Here is a 12697-nt window from a genome sequence, read left to right on the forward strand (position 1 = left end):
TTTTTTTTTTTTTTTTTTTTTGGAGCTAAATAGGTTTGTTTGACCTTTTGAGGTTCCAAAAGCCTTCTAAGATTTTGTGTTTTATTTGTCTCTCTATTCTTCTTTTTATTTTGTTTTCAATGTTTTTTTCAATACGGATGGTGTTTCCAAGAGGAACCGAGACTTTCTTAGGGCTGCCACAGGACATTCTGGTAATTCAGGCGTTGGTAGCCTTCCCGAAACTGTTCAGGAACATAGATCCATGTGTATACCTATAAAATGGATTTCTCTACGAGCCTACAAGCTTAGTTTTGGTTTAGCTTCCCAACTAAGACCGGAGGAGCTCTTTTCCTGGAATCAAGGGCTCAAACTAATAATTGTAGAAAAATAAAGAAGATAAACAGATGGAAAATTGCTTAAAATTAATGAAAAATTATTATTATCTATTTAATTTTCATATATAGTAAAATTTGCATTTACCTTATATAAGTGTGAAAGTTATGATATTAACCGTTATAAAACAAAATTGTAGTTATGAGTTAATGGAACACTAAGCAGTGAATTAGCAGTTCATTAATTAAGTTTTGAGATACCAAAATCATATTTTATTTACTAATCTAATGAAAGGGTAACTTCTCTAATTTAATAAAAACATTATAATACCATATCAATAAATAATAATAAAGTAATAATTTAAGAGATGGTTGTTGGGTTTTGTACTTAAAAAAGAAACAATTAAATTATGAAACAAATAAATTTTTAATTGCCAAAGTTTCAAATTAAAATAAGAAAAAAAAAGGAGATACATAGAATCCATTTGATAATGTATAATATTATTCTTTTTTTTCTTCTTTTTCTCTCTTTTAAATTTACCAATCAACCCTTTGGATATATCAATAATAATAATAATAATAATAAAAACATAATTTATAATATATCAATAAAAGGAGATTAATGGGTGTTAGTTCATGTGCATTTTAGCCCACGAGAATCCAATACAATTGTCTCATTAAAAAAAATAAAAAATAAAAAATAAAAAAGCACATAAAACGCGTCTAGGGAGAGGTTTCCACACCCTTATAAATAATATTTCGTTCCTCTCTTCAACCGATGTGGGATCTCACAATAAAGCAGATAAATGGTATTAGAGTCAGTCATTGGATGGTGCGAAACAATGATCGGAGTTCGACTATGCCCTCTCGAGAATAGGCATGTTTTAAAATCGTAAGACCGACAAGGCAGTCACCCATAGAAATGCAATTTGTTTTTGCGTGGATAATAAAAAAAGAAACGTAGATAGTGGAGTACAACAGTGGATTAGCCTCTAATTATCGGTAAATTAATCCCATTTTTTAAAAATTAAAGTTAAACCAATCAGAGATTAAGCGACAAGTAGTGGACACTGCATTATATTTTTCATTGGTTACTCTTTAAAGCATATTTCTAATGGAAATGTGACCAACAAACCCTAATTCCCTTTATTTCCTTTAATTTATGAAATTAAATTCTCTTTCATATCTATGCATTAAATAAATAAAAATAAATATCTTTTAAGTCAAAATTATCCCACTACTCTATGACTTCGTTTCGACGCCCTAACGTTTAATGGAAGAAGTTAGGCATATATCGTACACCCTTTATTTCACACAAAAAAAAAAAAATATATATATATATATATATAGTTTAAGCATACCGTACATTCCATCCAAATAAACATTTTTTATGATGGCAAACCGTTCGAATTTGGTAACATGTTTTTTTGGATTACTTTTCCAATATATATATTACGAAGGTTGGAGGCCAAGTTGAAAGGGCATCCCTTCACTTTAAGGGTTACTCTATCTCGACTTCTAATTGACGTGAGACATTTATGGATAATTAGGTCAATATTCTACTCCAATTTACTAAATCTAATTTTTTTTTCCGTTAAATTATCTTTGACGTTGATTTTTAATCTAATATTTATGAAATGGGTAAAAAATAATACTCAATTTTTTGAAAAATAAAAGAGAAAAGTTTAGGGTATTTTTTTTATAATACATGTTTTTATTTTAATTAAATAAATTAATATTTGAATAAGTTGTTAAGTTAATTAAATAGTTATAAAATGGTTTAATTATTGCAGTTGCTTAGATTCCATGTTATCAACATGTTTATATGATTAATATAATTTAAAGACATTCCTTTTTTTTTTCTTTTTCTTTTTGTTGAAGAAATTAAATAAATTAAGTTTTTTGAAATAATTATATATTAAGTGGTTTAGGTTATCCTAATGGATGTCTGTTTGAGATGTAATCTTATCGTAAATCCTATAATCTTCCTTCCTTCTTAAAATATCAAATTCAATTTCACATTCTAATACTTTAATGTCTCTCCATCATAATCCAAATTATTATTGTCCTATCATTTATTAACAACATCAAAACGTGTTCCGATACAACGCTTAAATCTCTTCCAATTTGTTACACGGTTTGATTTTGACTAATGAACTTTCGCACCCAATCGTGTTGGGTCATCTTCAACCTTTTGGACTTGATAGGATATTAGGCATATTTAACGAGAAAGTGCACTCGAACTCCTTTCATGACAATATTAGATGGAAAAGAGAGTAAAATGGTCTTAGAGTGTGAGATCCCACGTTGGTTGGAGAGAGTAATGAAACATTCTTTATAAGAGCGTGGAAACCTCTCCTTAATAAACACGTTTTAAAACTGTGAGGCTGACGACAATACGAAACGAGCTAAAGTGGTCAATATTTGCTAACATGGTCTCGGGGACGCTGGGCTCCCAAAGGATCCCACATTGGTTGGAGAGGGGAATGAAACATGTCTTATAAGAATGTGAAAACCTTTTCCTAGCAGACAAAAGTAGTGGTCTTGAGCGGTTACAAATGGCTTTAGAGCCAAACACCAAGTGGTGGGTTAGCGAAGATGCTGGCTCTCTAGGGAGTGAATTGTAAGATCTCACATTAGTTGGAGAGGAGAATGAAACACTTCTTATAATAATGTGGAAACCTCTCCCTAATAGACGAAAGCGATGGTCTCGAGCTGTTACAAAGGGCTTTAGAGCCAGACACCATGCGGTGGGTCAGTGAGGACGCTGGGTTCTGTAGAGGGTGGATTGTAAGATCTCACATTCGTTAGGGAGGAGAATAAAACATTTCTTGTAAAAATGTGAAAATCTCTTGCTAGCAGACGCGTTTTAAAATCGTGAGACTAACAACGATACGTAACGGGCCACAGACAATATCTGAAGTTGGATAAAGCAAACTCCCTCCTTAAACGAACGGGGGGCTTAGTCAAAATGGCCGAAGGGAAAGGAAAGACGAAGAGAATAAATGAAATATATAGCCGTCCAAATTTCTTATATTATATTAATATATGATATATTCATATTCCAAATTATATTCTATAGAGAAGAATTAAGCGTAGATAAAAGATAGGTTCATAAAAAAAAAAGAATCGCATATCTTGTCACACACAGTCCTACGTTATGTTCTGTAAAGGAATTATTTTGTAAAGCATCATATATCAAATCAATATTACTATTTTCAAAATAAATATTAATTATGAAATATTTTTTTAATTTTTAATTTTATGTTTTCTTATAACTTAGTTTTATAAATTATATTTATTTCATCCTCTTGTATATACTTTCAACAAAAACTTTAATGATCACTTTATCTTAAACATCATAATTAAAAAAAAACGACGTTTTATTTGACATTATAATTTATTGATTAGTCATATATTTTTTTGCATTAACTACATTAATGCCAAAATTACTTATTAAGATATTATAGGTTTGTAAACATTGTCACGCCATGTTTTCATTCAATTTGAAAGAGTTGTTTGTCGATATCGATCGTTCTAACTCAACTAGCATAGTCAAATAGCACAAAGAATAGATTTTTTATTTATTAATATAAAGATTCGAACCTCGAACTCTCTCAAGTGACATTATTAATTGAATTATGGTGTTATGGTTGGTTAAAAGTAGATAAAAAATAAAATTTTTGGAACAAAAAAATGTCCACTTACAAGATGGGAAGCAATGATGTAAAGTAAATTCAAAAAATTGACCCGAACGTCTTAGTAGGGATCAAAGTTGAGGTTTGTAAATCTCGATAGGTGGAACGGGTCGAAGTTTAATTTGATAAAAGGTTAGCGAAAGGCACAAACTTTTCTCTCTCTTAATTTTTGCCTGTTTCTCTCTCTAGAAACACACTATATAATTCTCCAGGTTCAGCGCATTGGAGTCTGCCAAAAATTTCCTCCCATTTCTCTCTCTGCTTTTCCCTTAATTTAACAGAGAGAGAGAGAGAGAGAGAGAGAGAGAGAATGGTAAAATTCTCGAAGGAGCTGGAAGCTCAACTGATTCCTGAATGGAAAGACGCCTTTGTCAATTACTGGCAACTCAAGAAGCTGGTAAAGAGAATCAAGTTGTCTCAAACACCTAACCCTCCTCCACCCTCCGCCGCCGCCGCCTTCATTTCTTCCCTCGCCGGAAAGTTCCGCGGCCTCCCCTCCGACCACCATCTCTCTCAGGTACCCATTTCAAATCCCACGCCGTTTTTAATGGCTATACCAAATTTGACGTTGGGATTTAAAATTCAAGTGATATTGTTGTTGGGTATTCAAGAAAATCAAAAAGAAAAAGAAAAAAAAAAAACCCTTTTTGATTTATATATATATGTTCATGATATCTCTCCACGAACCCATCGTGATTCATTAGAAAATGACGCTTTTGTCCACCTCATCAAGAACCCATAGCCATCCCAATTAATGTTCTTTTCTTTTTGTTATTATTTCAGGTGAAGAAGAAGAAGAAGAATGACAGCTTTGAAGATGGTGATCCTAATGAACACCATGAAACAGAACTGTCTCAGTTCTTCTCTGAAGAAGACGAAGTAAAATCTTTGATCATTTATTTTTATTGGGTTTTTTTTTTTTTTTTGTTTGTTTGTTGAAATTAAAAAGTCAAATTTAATTATTTTTCAGGTGAAGATATTTTTCGAAACGTTGGATGAAGAATTGGAGAAAGTTAATGAATTTTATGGAAGTAGAGAGAGTGAGTTTATGGAGAGAGGGGATAGTCTTAGAGAGCAGCTTGGAATTTTGCTTGAATTCAAACGGATTCTTGAAGATCGCCGCCGTAAAATTTCGCCGTCGGCATCCTTTTCCCGTTCCTCCTCCACCTTTTCTCCACGTCACTCCAGTTTTTCCGGTGATTCCTCAGATTTGTTTCCATTTTTGGTTTTTATTTTATAAAGTTCGGTCAATTACGTCACTCTCCACACTTACATTTTCCCGCCAATTATTTCTAAGCTTTAGTGGTTGACACGTGGCGGGTTAATCCTGAATGCAGAGAACACAGAATCAAATGAAACGTCAGCAGAAGTATCGGAGACGGATGAAGCAATAGCGGCGCTGGAGAAGCACGGTGTAACGTTCATTAACGCCGCCGTGAGAGGTAAAACGAAGAAAGGGAATAAACCCATGATGGCGCTTCGAGTGGACATTCCGGCCACTACTCCGGCGAGGACAATCTCCGCCGTGATGGGGATGTTATGGGAGGATCTCATCAACAACCCAAAAAAGGACGTTTCCGGCGACTCCATTAGCCGTAAAAAAATCCAGTGGGCTGAGAAGATGATACGTGGCGCCTTTGTTGAGCTCTACAAAGGCCTCGGCCTCCTCAAAACCTTCAGGTCCAAAATTTTATACATTCTTTTTTAAGTGTGTGGCAAAAAACAGAGCTCATGGTTTGATTTCTGTGTGGCAGCTGGCTCAACATGAAGGCCTTCGTCAAGATCCTTAAAAAGTTCGACAAGGTGATTAATTAATTATGCCCGTAACTTAGTCAAGCCCACCGCTAGCAAATATAGTGGAAGATTTCCACGCTCTCTTATAAAGGGTGTGTGGTTCTCTTCCCCAATCAATGGAGGACATCACTGAATTAAAGGATAATTTACGTGTTTTTGGTGGAACAGGTGGCGAACCAAAAGGCGTCAGCCAGCTATCTTCAAGGAGTGAAAAAGTCGGCCTTTATCAGCTCCGATAAGGTATGCCTGAAAAGAAGGAATTTAATTAGTTAATTAAATTCCTAAATGAATATTAATTTCGGAAATGATGTGTTTAATGAAGGTTGTAAGACTAATGGACGAAGTGGAATCCATATTCACAAAGCACTTCGCCAATGATGACAGAAAAAAGGCAATGAAATATTTGAGGCCTCAGCAGCCTAAAGATTCCCACATGACCACTTTCTTTGTTGGTAATTTTTTTAATCTCTTAAACCATTTGAACATAGCTTAGCAGTTAAAATAAGGTAAGATAAGATATTTACCTTTCGAGCTCTCGAATTGTTGGTTGGTTTCAGGATTGTTTACGGGTTGCTTCGTGTCGTTGTTCATTGTATACGCAACGTTGGCTCATTTGTCTGGCGTCTTCTCTGGTCCAAATGAAGTTTCTTACATGGATGTTGTGTATCCTGTTTTCAGTATGTTTGCGTTGCTAAGCCTGCACATGTTTATGTATGGCTGCAATCTCTTTACCTGGAAACAAGCAAGAATCAATTATAACTTCATTTTCGAGTTTCAGTCGAGTACGGCACTTAAGTACCGTGATGCTTTTCTTATTTGCACTACCACCATGACTGCTGTGGTTGGAGCTCTTGTGATTCACTTGATCTTAGGGCTCTCTGGTTTCTCACCTGTCCAAGTTGATTACATTCCGGGACTTCTTCTTCTCGTTAGTTCTTCGATCTCGAAATCATGGCAATTTATCTGTTTCTCACATTGTTCTGGTTTTTACTCAACTTCCTTCTTCATCTTGTTCTTCAGATTTTTGTTGTCCTTCTCATATGCCCGTTTGACGTGTTCTACCGACCAACACGCTATTATTTTCTACGTGTGTTTCGGAACACGATTTTCTCTCCTTTTTATAAGGTAAGCAGGCAACCGCAGTTTCTTTCTCACTACATCATGTGTTCGTCTTTTACAACTTTGAAATGTGTTCTTCTTTTCAGGTTCTCTTAGTTGACTCTTTCTTGGCAGACCAACTTACAAGCCAGGTATATGATATGATATGAATGCTTACACATTGAGTAAGAACTTACTGTTGCTGCAGCTTGTTAATCACTTTTGATCTTTGTATGTTGACAGATCACTCTGCTGAGGCTCATGGAATCCACTATCTGCTACTTCACTGCGGGTTCGTTCGGCATGCGTCGAGGTGAGGTCTGCAAATCGGGGACATTATACTGGGAATTGGCTTACCTCAGTTCATTTTTGCCATACTATTGGCGTGCAATGCAGGTGATCTCTGAAGTTCTATCGTTTTTCTTACTAGCTTTTTAATCGATAACTCGATATACTTGAACTGACACCGTGATCTTTCATGTTCTATTCTGCGGGATCAAGTGTGCAAGAAGATGGTTTGATGATAATGACTTGGACCATTTGGCTAACTTGGGCAAGTATGCATCGGCCATGGTGGCGGCCGGTGCCAGGCTTACATATTCTCGGCAAGACACTCACTTCTGGTTCATAATCGTCTTGGTCACTTCCTTTGTAGCAACAGTATATCAGTTGTACTGGGATTTTGCCAAGGACTGGGGAATTCTCAACCCGAAATCTCGAAATCCATGGCTTCGAGACGAACTCATCTTGAAGAGCAAAGGCATCTACTACCTGTCAATTGTGAGTTCTATCTGCAAATGAGATTATAAATTCCATTCAGTACAGTAAGGTTATTCAAATCAAGTGATAAATGAAATTATTTGCAGGTTTTGAATGTGATCCTAAGAGTTGCTTGGGTGGAGTCAGTGTTACAGTTGCATAAATTGCACATTAGAAACATCGAGTCGAAAATGCTCGACTTCCTGTTGGCTTCGCTCGAGGTTATCCGACGAGGGCATTGGAATTTCTACAGGTATAGCACCTATCCTGTGTACAACCATCTAACAACAACATTGCTATAGGCTTAATCTTTCCTGATTTGCTAACCACACATTTTATACCGCAGATTGGAGAATGAACAACTAAACAACGTTGGAAAATACAGGGCTGTGAAGACAGTTCCTCTACCATTCCTCGACGCCGACTCCGATGGCTAAGACCGATTTATGAATGTACAGGTCTGGTTGCTAACAAAGCTGACCTGAAGGAAGGGATGAGGATGGCCAACATATACTAAACTATAATTAAGCTCCATCTCATTCATCCTATTGTTCCAATTCACACTTGTAAAGTACAAAGTGTAATTTCCGACGCATGGTCCCAAGCGACAAAACTCTCGCTCGGCTCCTCGACACATAGTAATTTGATTGGTAAAGTGTAAGGTAACCCTATTTTCTCAAATTGTAAGGAATGCTTGTTTCTAGTGAAGTGTTAGCTGCTCGAGCAGCAGTTGAAACTACCCCGAAATCTGCCCCGTGTGTGTGTATTGTACGTGCTCGTGACAACTCCAGAAGATACCAAGTTAGAGTTAGCTTACAATTGCAATATTCTAAGCAACAGAACTCATGTACCTTGGAGATTGAAATTCAAAACAATGAACACCAATTTGGGAGCACTTTCTTCTCCTACCTTTGCTTGAATCTGTATGAATCGTTTGAAAATTTTGTTTGGGTTATAACAGAACAGACATAATATATAGCAGAATTAACAACAGTTCATGAGGAAATCGAAAAAAGAGACTGAATGAACAACAATAAATGGATCATTTTTAACTGCATGATCAAGCAAACAATAAACATCTGAGGAACCTACTTCAGTAACAATGCGGCTAATCTGTTCGAGATACAGTAAGCAGTGGATTGGATAGTAATCATGGGATTGACACCAACAGCAGTTGGAAGAACACTTGCATCACAAACAAAAAGCCCTTCAGCTTCCCAGCTCTCTCCATTTTCATTGACAGCGCCGTCTTTTTCAGAAACCCCCATTTTGCAGCTCCCCATCTGATGAGCTGAGGTATAGATATTCCAATTTTCTGTCAGTGATAGTGGCCCTCCCTCTACGGATATCGTATCCAAAAACTCATCCAATTCCTCCTTCCCAATCCCTTTACATTCAAGTCTCTGTCCATCACTCCTATGTGTGCCAACTTCAGTAGCTCCTGCAGCTACCAAAATCCTCAACGACTGTCTTAACCCCCTCTTGAGGTTTTCCCTGTCTTCTTCACTCAAATTGAAGCTCACCCTTCCCTCTGATCTTACCGCCCCGGATCCCGAATCCCGGACGATTGTTATCAAATGGGAAATTCTCGAATACTTGAGCATTCTTTGCTTAGTGTCAAGTCCAGATATCCAAGGAAACAACACAGAGAATGATCCTGGTCCTAATAAAGGAGTCTCTATGATGGTTTTAGAATTTGATTCGGATCCTTCAGAGGTAACCTTGTGGAGTGATGTGATTATTCCCCCCTCGTAGGATTTTCCCTTGAACTCTGAATTTGAGTCTGGAAAGTATCCCCAAGCCATCAAAACAGGGTGAAGATGAAGATTTCTGCCAATGTGTTTGTTCCTCAGCCCACTTGATATCATCACTGGCGGTGTCAAAAGAGCCCCACAAGCTGAGATGGTAGCTTTGGCTTTGATTTGCAGTTTCTTGGTAAAGTTGTCACTCCAAACATTTGCAAGCACTCCCAAGCACTTGCTCTTCCTCACACTTCCAGTTTTGTTCCTTTCCAATATGAATCTCTCAGCCTTACAATTTGTTATGATCACTGCCCCATGATTCACAGCATCAACGAGCCAAGTAGAATCAGTCCCTTGTTTCTCCCCCCTTCTACAACCATAGCCGCAGGATCCACAATAATGACCGCTTGGGGAATTTCTTGGTACTTTTTCAACTTTAAGCCCCAAATTTTCACACCCTTTTCGAAGAACTTGATTCTGAAACCCCTCTTCATCACAGTCTTCTGAAACCCCAAGTCTCTTGCACACAGCATCCATTGCGATTTGATATTCAGAGGTTCCAAAGAACGGAATCTTGTGGCTCTCAGCCCATTCCTGCAAAACGTGATTTGGGGTTCTGATGCTCGCCGACCAATTAACGGCGGAGCCACCGCCGACGGTTGAACCTGCCAGAATCAACATTTTCCCATCATCACTTGTGAAAATCCCACCGGCTTCGTACAGTTGATTGAGGGAAGGGCCTTCAAGAGATGAATAATCAGATGCAGTAAAATAATTCCCTTTTTCGAGAACCACCACTTTCTGGCCGGAACTTGCGAGAACCGCCGCCGCAACGCCTCCGCCGCAACCGGACCCAACAACCACCACATCACATTGGATGGAAAGGGTGTCGCCGTCGTCTCCAGTGACTCTGAGACCCTTCTGTAAGAGGGATTTTTGAAAGGATGATTCTGTTTCGTTGTTGGGTTCTATGATTCCCTTCTGGAGAGGCCTCTCATCGGAGGATTTGGACCGATTCTCCTCAATATCCGGCCGGTATTTTATGGCTTCCCAAGCAGGGAAGCCGCCATTGACATCAACCTGTGTCGAAGCAATAAAAGTTCATCCAATTATTATGCCATATTTTCTCTGAAATTAAGGATTTGTTTTGTTCACTAATTTCACTTATTTGTGTCTCTGCTTCAAAAGACTGTATTTTTAATCATAAATTTTACATAAAATATTGTGACAAGAAGATACATCATAGTTTTTCTGGTCTCCACCTATCCTTGATGTGTGAAATAAACCCTCTTGAATTTGATGAGCAGAAAGTGAAATATATTAAATGCAAATATACATACATACATATATATATATATACACACAATTTCATAATATATTTGTTTTCTATTTTCTAATATATTTTCAACTTTTTTTTATAAATATATTTTCATGACTAATTTTAAAATTATATGAACTAAAATTAGGCTCATGAATGAATTTTAACCAAATTAGAAAAAAAAAAATTAGTTTTGTATACTACTAATAGGTATAAAAAATGAGTTTCTATCAATAACTCACCTAGAAAAAGACATATTTTTTAATCGACTAATATATATATCTTAACTATTAAGAGAAAACAATAATAAATGAAACTTATAGGGTGAGGTGCCGTATTTTAGAGTTCAATTTCCTCAGTTATTAGCATTTAATGAATTTACTTTAAATGTGTGTATATTAGAAGTTGGGTATTAAAATCAACACTTTATTAAGTAGGTATGTCTCTGTCCCTCTTTATTGCATTTTCCTAATAATACTCATACATTTACATTTTATTCAATAATTCCATATATTCACTCTTTTTTTCTTAATCAAAATAAAAAAACAAATAGTGTTTTTGAAAATTAAAAAAAAAAAAATTGTAGAGAGAGATGGAGAGATTACCCTAGAAAAGAAGGTATAGAGGACAAGAACTCTGATGGAAGCAAGAGCAGCTCTAATGGGCGTGAAAACCTTATTCTTATACCATCTCCTCAAAGCTTCCTCTCTGTTCTCCAATGGCATGCTCGAGAAATTGCAGATATAAGGCCATTTCCTGCAAAAACAGAGCGATCCACAGAGCAGCAACGTCCCTAGCCTCGTACCTAGCAACCACAGCACCATCCGCACCAGTATCACGAGTTCAGTCAATCCTCTTTTCGCGACTGTCTCTGCAACCTAATTTCAACTTCCATAAACCTAACTTAAAATCCACATCGAATCAAAGAACAATATCCACATCTTTTTCCGTCACTAAACTCACCTCATCCGGAATCGGAGATCGCGAACCGGACGCCGCGTAAAACGCCTCGATTGCGGCCGCGTCGGCAGTATCGATCTCATCGCTGCCGTTGTTGTTTGATGAACCGAGCGGCAGAGGAGGCAAGATAGTGTCGCAGATGGTGGCTAAAGACTCCATCTCCGCCACGGAGAAGCCATGCGTGAACTTGCCGCTCCTTGTTCCTCTCAACAGGGGATGGCACTCCAGTCTCCGCATCGTCGCTCTGTAGATTGATTGAATATGAATATGCCTCTGCTCCGAGACGAGGGATCTCTATATATAGTTGTGCTGATCACAATTCAAAATTCAACGGATTAAAACATATCTTATTCAACAAGAAAAAAAATTCTAATACTAATTTTTGTGTTTTGATTGGTTAGAACAAAATGAGTGATGGATACATTTTCCAAAATTTAAAAATGCTACAAATAAATCTTTTTTTTTTATCTGTTATTTTAAATTAACGTATATGCTATTTAATGTTTATTGAAATATTGAATTGTTGTGTCTATTTAATTAGTAAATTTCACTTTAATTATTAACCATTAATCACTTGACTTTAACACAACTAATTAAACATTAGTGCTTGTTATAGCCAATTAAACATTAGTGAATTTTTAAAATTATTTTTATTTATGGTTTTATTTTATATATTGCAGTAAAAAAAATACGAAAAAAAAAAAGAGATTATTTTTATGGTTTTATTTTCCATCTGAACATATTTTAATGGATAAGGTACTAAATTTTACCATAATTTGACTATCCTATCCGCATGGAATAATTTTTTTTAAAAAAAAACATAATTTCAATAGACATTTAATAGCATTTATGTTAATTTAAAATAACAAATAAAAAATATTTATTTCTAGCATTTTTAAATTTGGGAAAATGTATCCATCACTCATTTGATTTTAACCCATGGTGAGTGTATTATTTGTAGTTATTATTATTATTATTTAATAATAATAATAATTTTTTTTTTCTAGAAGAATTTAT

General features: G+C 36.1%; 2 protein-coding genes and 1 long non-coding RNA gene across 6 annotated transcripts; 1 reads left to right on the forward strand and 2 right to left on the reverse strand.

Annotated features, from left to right (window-relative positions):
• The first annotated feature begins 4238 nt into the window (after positions 1–4238).
• LOC111432172 (phosphate transporter PHO1-like) lies at positions 4239–8555 on the forward strand. 2 transcript variants are annotated; one of them, XM_023069006.1, is made up of 14 exons: positions 4239–4528; positions 4798–4888; positions 4980–5205; positions 5347–5689; positions 5764–5812; positions 5972–6043; positions 6126–6255; positions 6361–6731; positions 6824–6928; positions 7009–7053; positions 7145–7297; positions 7403–7681; positions 7768–7913; positions 8007–8555. In XM_023069006.1, exons 1-14 carry the CDS (start codon positions 4320–4322, stop codon positions 8095–8097), a joined length of 2310 nt encoding a protein of 769 aa, XP_022924774.1. In that variant the 5' UTR covers positions 4239–4319; the 3' UTR covers positions 8098–8555. The 2 variants fall into 2 exon arrangements, with proteins under 2 accessions (XP_022924774.1, XP_022924773.1); XM_023069005.1 differs by having other exon boundaries at positions 4239–4526; positions 4793–4888.
• Positions 5819–6834, reverse strand: LOC111432180. 2 transcript variants are annotated; one of them, XR_002708617.1, is made up of 3 exons: positions 6603–6691; positions 6328–6535; positions 5819–6049 (listed from the first exon to the last, which is right to left on the reverse strand). It is a non-coding gene; the product is annotated as an uncharacterized LOC111432180 (long non-coding RNA). The 2 variants fall into 2 exon arrangements; XR_002708618.1 differs by lacking the exon at positions 6603–6691 and adding an exon at positions 6694–6834 and having other exon boundaries at positions 5823–6049.
• On the reverse strand, positions 7592–11944 carry LOC111432173 (long-chain-alcohol oxidase FAO1-like). 2 transcript variants are annotated; one of them, XR_002708616.1, is made up of 5 exons: positions 11684–11944; positions 11326–11598; positions 8753–10482; positions 8512–8581; positions 7592–7692 (listed from the first exon to the last, which is right to left on the reverse strand). XR_002708616.1 is itself a non-coding variant. In XM_023069007.1 (4 exons), the coding sequence occupies exons 1-4, from the start codon at positions 11915–11917 to the stop codon at positions 8566–8568; spliced, it is 2253 nt and encodes a 750-aa protein (XP_022924775.1). In that variant the 5' UTR covers positions 11918–11944; the 3' UTR covers positions 8472–8565. The 2 variants fall into 2 exon arrangements, 1 of the variants encoding a protein (XP_022924775.1); XM_023069007.1 differs by lacking the exon at positions 7592–7692 and having other exon boundaries at positions 8472–8581.
• Positions 11945–12697: the final 753 nt, after the last annotated feature.

Source organism: Cucurbita moschata, unplaced genomic scaffold (assembly GCF_002738365.1).
Source record: "Cucurbita moschata cultivar Rifu unplaced genomic scaffold, Cmos_1.0 Cmo_Scf00037, whole genome shotgun sequence".
NCBI lineage: Eukaryota > Viridiplantae > Streptophyta > Magnoliopsida > Cucurbitales > Cucurbitaceae > Cucurbita > Cucurbita moschata.

Coding starts and splice junctions, on each gene's coding strand:
- LOC111432172 (XM_023069005.1), top strand. CDS start 4,320: ATGGTAAAATTCTCGAAGGAGCTGGAAGCTCAACTGATTCCTGAATGG. Junction 4,527..4,792: donor CCGACCACCATCTCTCTCAG/GTACCCATTTCA, acceptor TTATTATTTCAG/GTGAAGAAGAAGAAGAAGAA. Junction 7,914..8,006: donor GGGCATTGGAATTTCTACAG/GTATAGCACCTA, acceptor TTTATACCGCAG/ATTGGAGAATGAACAACTAA.
- LOC111432173 (XM_023069007.1), bottom strand. CDS start 11,917: ATGCGGAGACTGGAGTGCCATCCCCTGTTGAGAGGAACAAGGAGCGGC. Junction 11,599..11,683: donor GATCTCCGATTCCGGATGAG/GTGAGTTTAGTG, acceptor AGTTGAAATTAG/GTTGCAGAGACAGTCGCGAA. Junction 10,483..11,325: donor TCTATACCTTCTTTTCTAGG/GTAATCTCTCCA, acceptor GCTTCGACACAG/GTTGATGTCAATGGCGGCTT.